The following is a 4,665-nucleotide window of genomic DNA, read 5'->3' as shown; positions in this document are numbered from 1 at the left end:
ATTTTGCAAGAGAGAAATGGCTTGTAGTTTCCTCCTCCCAGCTGCTATTTTTGTCTCTCCTTTATCTGTCACAGGTATGCATTTGTACCAAACCATTTGTTATTTAAACAAAGCTAAAATCTTTTCATACTTTGAGCCTTATTTCAGGAAAGCATCCAATAAGATACAGATTTAGGACTTTGAAAATATCTCAGTTGTTTACTTAGCAAAAGTTCTAATGCATTTTGTGCAATCATCTAATCCCTGCTTCAGCAGAAGTCCCACTTGAAATTGAGTTAAACTGCCTATTGAAGGAAAAAGCAGAACCTCAGCCACTGACAGTCTCCTTTTCCAGAGTTAAGTGAACCAAATGCTTATTATGAAAAAACTGATGAAGCAAAGTGAGTGCTCTATCCTTTTTCCTCTTGCCACAGAGATTTCAAGAGAAGAGGCTACAGACACCTTTCAGACAGAACGGAGGGAGTAAGGAAGGGGATAGCAAATGATTCTTCAATATAGAAATATAGATACAGTTCAGCTGTTTTAAGAAGCCTGTTATATGTGATTAGATTTCACTCTTTTTTTTCCAAGAACTGTTTGCTGTGGAAAGGTACACTTGAGGCAGATGCCAAATCCTGCTGCCTATGGAAGGAGTGATAAACATAGAAAGGAGCAGCATTTTCTCCACAAACAGAACACACACACACCTTGCAGAACCACAGCTGAAGAAGGGATGTAAATGAGCTCACTCTTGCACTTGGAATGCATTCAGTGATGAATGTACAGACACCAGTCCCTGTCTCTCATTTTCATCATTGCAGTTTATGACTTTTTATAAACCCATGGGAAATATGGGTTGCTTTCATAACTTTCCAAAGTATTGTCCCCTCTTATATCCCTCCTCCCAAGAAAATCCTCTAAAATCATAAACTAGAAATGCAAACAGAAGGGAAAGCAAACAACACTAACACCAAAGGTTTAGAACAGCTGCACCTACTATTGAGATTTGTTCACAAACACCGCTGACAGTCTGCAATGTACGTTTCTCATGAAAAAATAAACATAAAGGATTTAGTTGCTCTAAGACTGTAAATATGAAGGATTTAAAGACCTTAGTAGTGGGGTGATTGCTCTTCCTCTGAAAACTTGCATATCAGAATGCCTTCAACTGCCTGTCTGAGAATGAGAAGCACACATCCAGCCCTGAGATTAGCCTTTGAAGGGAAACTGAATAAAAGAGGGAGGAAAAGTTCCCCCGGGCACATAGAAGTGGAAACTTTTTTTAATTTTATTTTATCTCAAAAAATACGGAATTCACCATATTTTTTAATATTTTTTTTTCACACTATCTGCTCTAGAACAGCAAGGTCCTTAGGTCACTGGTCTGAGAAGGATGGAGCAGGAATTTACTGCCTGGTGATCCAGCAGGAGGAAATGAGGTCATGGGGTATATGTGCTCTTTTTCATATTCCATGAAAAAATGCACGACTCCCAGGTTTGTCCCAGAGACTAATCAAAAAATATGGGAAGATAGGAAAAATATTTCCCATCCAGATCTATAGGCAAAGACCCCTCCAAAGAAAAAGAACACCCCATGCTTTGTTTGATTTCATCCCTTGTGCAAAATCATGATTCAGAAGGTTTTAACAGTACAAAGGTTTATTTAGAAAAGAGTTTGGATTGTTCTTTAGTATTTTTTTGGCAAACATTAAAATCCTTTCATAACTCAAAACACTGTCAGTGCTTGGTACTTTGCACTCTCCTTTCCCACAAAAGCAGTAAAAGCCAATTTCTTACTGGGACAAATCCACCATAGGCCCCAGCTGCCCTGTTTATAAGTACTCAAATCTCCACCACCACTGCCACTTAACCCTTTCCTTTCCATGTCTTTTTTTTGTTTTCCCACAAAATTCAAGAGCCCATGAAAGCTCACTGCCTCCCAAACTCAGTGTCTCAGCCTGTCCTCTGTGGGCTCCCCGTGCCCTCTGTTGGGATTCAAAGACAGTCACTCCCTCCCCCTTTACCCCTCCCAACACCATCCCTGCTCCCCACAGCACCATGTCACCATTCTGCACCATGGTGAGTGCCCTCAGCCTCCTGACACCAGCACTGCTCCCCACAGCACCATGTCACCATTCTGCACCATGGTGAGTGCTCTCATCCTCCCGACACCATCCCTGCTCCCCACAGCACCATGTCACCATTCTGCACCATGGTGAGTGCTCTCAGCCTCCCAACACCATCCCTGCTCCCCACAGCACCATGTCACCATTCTGCACCATGGTGAGTGCCCTCAGCCTCCCGACACCATCCCTGCTCCCCACAGCACCATGTCACCATTCTGCACCATGGTGAGTGCTCTCATCCTCCCAACACCATCCCTGCTCCCCCAGCACCATGTCACCATTCTGCACCATGGTGAGTGCTCTCATCCTCCCAACACCATCCCTGCTCCCCCAGCACCATGTCACCATTCTGCACCATGGTGAGTGCTCTCAGCCTCCCAACACCATCCCTGCTCCCCACAGCACCATGTCACCATTCTGCACCATGGTGAGTGCCCTCAGCCTCCTGACACCAGCACTGCTCCCCACAGCACCATGTCACCATTCTGCACCATGGTGAGTGCCCTCATCCTCCCAACACCATCCCTGCTCCCCACAGCATCACCCTGCTGCCCAAGGGGCGAGCCCTCCTCCTGCTCCCTGAGCCCAAGCCCCGTGTTTTCTTTCCTCCCTTCTCTTCCAGCATTGAGCCTTCTCTTTTAACTCTACTCCTGCTCAAGGCAAATCCATCCCTCCAGCTCAATGCCGGAAGTTCTTCTTCTTCTTCTTAAAAAGAATGTGTTTAAAGGACCTGCGGAAGTCCTGGTTGAAGATGGTGTAGATGACTGGGTTGAGGGAGCTATTGCAATACCCAATCCAGAAGAAGAACTTGAAGAGAGTCTCGGGGACCTCACATGCCTCCCGGCAAATACCATAGAGGCTGTAGGTGAAGAAAAAAGGGAACCAGCAAACTACAAAGACCCCCATGACCACAGCCAGCACAAAAGTGAAGCGTTTCTCCCGGGCCTGGGCAACTTTCTTACGGCAGATGCTGCTGCGCTTCCGGCGACGGCGATAGGAGAAGAACTGCATGGAGCGATTGCTCGCACGGGACAGGCGGCTACTGGAGTGCTTGGAGGAGTACGAGTAGGAGAAGGACTGGCTCTTGCTTTTGCGGCGATGCTCCTCCCGGCTCCGCCTCCGCCTGCTCTCTGAGGTGCTGCTCTCCTCCAGCTCAATGTCCTCCAGCTCAGAGGCTTTGCGCCAGTGGTGCGCTGAATAATGTCCGTTCTCTCCCAGCTGCATCCTCAGGGATGTGCAGCCGCCAGCGGCGCGGCTCAAGCCGTTCTCAGTCTGGGAGGACCCCTCTGGCATCGTCCGCTTCTCAGAGAGGGTCCTGGTCCTTAGCTTGGCCACACGGTAGATGCGGATATAGACCAACACCATGATGAGGCAGGGAGCAAAGAAAGAGCCAATGCAAGAAGAAAGGATGTACCATGTCTCGTCATTGAGCTTGCACTGGGGAAAGACATCTCCTTCAGGGTCCCGGTACACGGAGATCAATGGCGGGAAGGAGATGATGGCTGAAATGAGCCACACGGTGAGGATGATGGCCTTGATCCGCCGCGGGGTCCGCTTGAGGTTGTACTCCACCGCCTGTGTGACTGACCAATACCTGTCGAGGCTGATGGCGCACAGGTGGACGATGGACGAGGTACAGAACAGCACGTCCAGCGCCAGGTAAATGTTGCACCAAGCCTTGCCGAAGTACCAGTAATTCATAAGCTCGTTGGCTAAGGAGAAAGGCATGACCAGGGTAGCCACCAGGATGTCCGCGCTGGCCAGGGACACCAGGAAGAGGTTCTGGGGGGCTCTCAGCGCCCGGCTGGTGAGCACGGCTATCACCACCAGCACGTTGCCCACGATGGTGAAGACGATGAGGAAGCCCACCACCGCCGCGAGGCTGGCCACAGCCGCCGGCGAGTAGGGGGAGGGCGGCTGCAGGAGGGCCGAGGAGGACGGCGAGGCGGGGGGCAGCGCCAGGGACTCGTTGACGGAGCCCAGGCTCGTGTTCACCAACAGCAGCAGATCCATGGTGGGTGTGCGGGGCGCCGGCGTCCTAGAGAGCCCGGCGGAGCCCCCGCCCCGCCCCGCCGCCCCGCCGCCGCCGCCCCGCCGCCCTCATCGCGCCCCGCGCCGCCGGTCCCGGAGCCGCCCGCGTCCCCCCGCGCCGCCGCCGCTCCTCAGGGCACGGCCGGGCGGAGCGCCCCCGGCGCGGCGGGGAGCGCGGCGGCGCCGCCTCCGCCCGGCCCCCGGCGAGGGGGCAGCGGGGCACGGCCGGCCCCCGCCGCCCGCCCGGTCATGCCCGGCTGCGGGCAGCCCGCGGCTCCGGAGGAGTCCCCGGCGGGAGCTGGATCCTCGCAGGGCGCGGGGTGCGAGGCGGCGGCAGCGGCGGCATCAACTCCCATGGAGCGGCTCCGCGGCTCCGTCCCACTCCGGCTCCGCGCTCCCAATCGCGGCGTGCCCCGCGCCGCGCGCATGCTCAGTGCCCGCAGGTGCGGCCGCCGCGCCCGCCCCGCGGAGCCGCCGGCGGGAGCAGGAGCGCCCCGAGCGCCGAGCGCCCCGAGCCCCGCGGCCGCAC

General features: G+C 53.6%; 1 protein-coding gene across 1 annotated transcript; it reads right to left on the bottom strand.

The window, feature by feature from the left end:
- Nucleotides 1-1,620: 1,620 nt before the first annotated feature.
- On the bottom strand, nucleotides 1,621-4,132 carry ADRA2C (adrenoceptor alpha 2C). Its single transcript, XM_079305821.1, has 2 exons — nucleotides 2,564-4,132; nucleotides 1,621-2,494 (listed from the first exon to the last, which is right to left on the bottom strand). Exon 1 carries the CDS (start codon nucleotides 4,116-4,118, stop codon nucleotides 2,784-2,786), a length of 1,335 nt encoding a protein of 444 aa, XP_079161947.1. The 5' UTR covers nucleotides 4,119-4,132; the 3' UTR covers nucleotides 1,621-2,494; nucleotides 2,564-2,783.
- Nucleotides 4,133-4,665: the final 533 nt, after the last annotated feature.

This window comes from Erithacus rubecula (assembly GCF_903797595.1).
Source record: "Erithacus rubecula genome assembly, chromosome: 5".
Classification (NCBI taxonomy): Eukaryota; Metazoa; Chordata; class Aves; order Passeriformes; family Muscicapidae; genus Erithacus; species Erithacus rubecula.
This window is presented reverse-complemented; position numbering and strand designations above follow the sequence as displayed.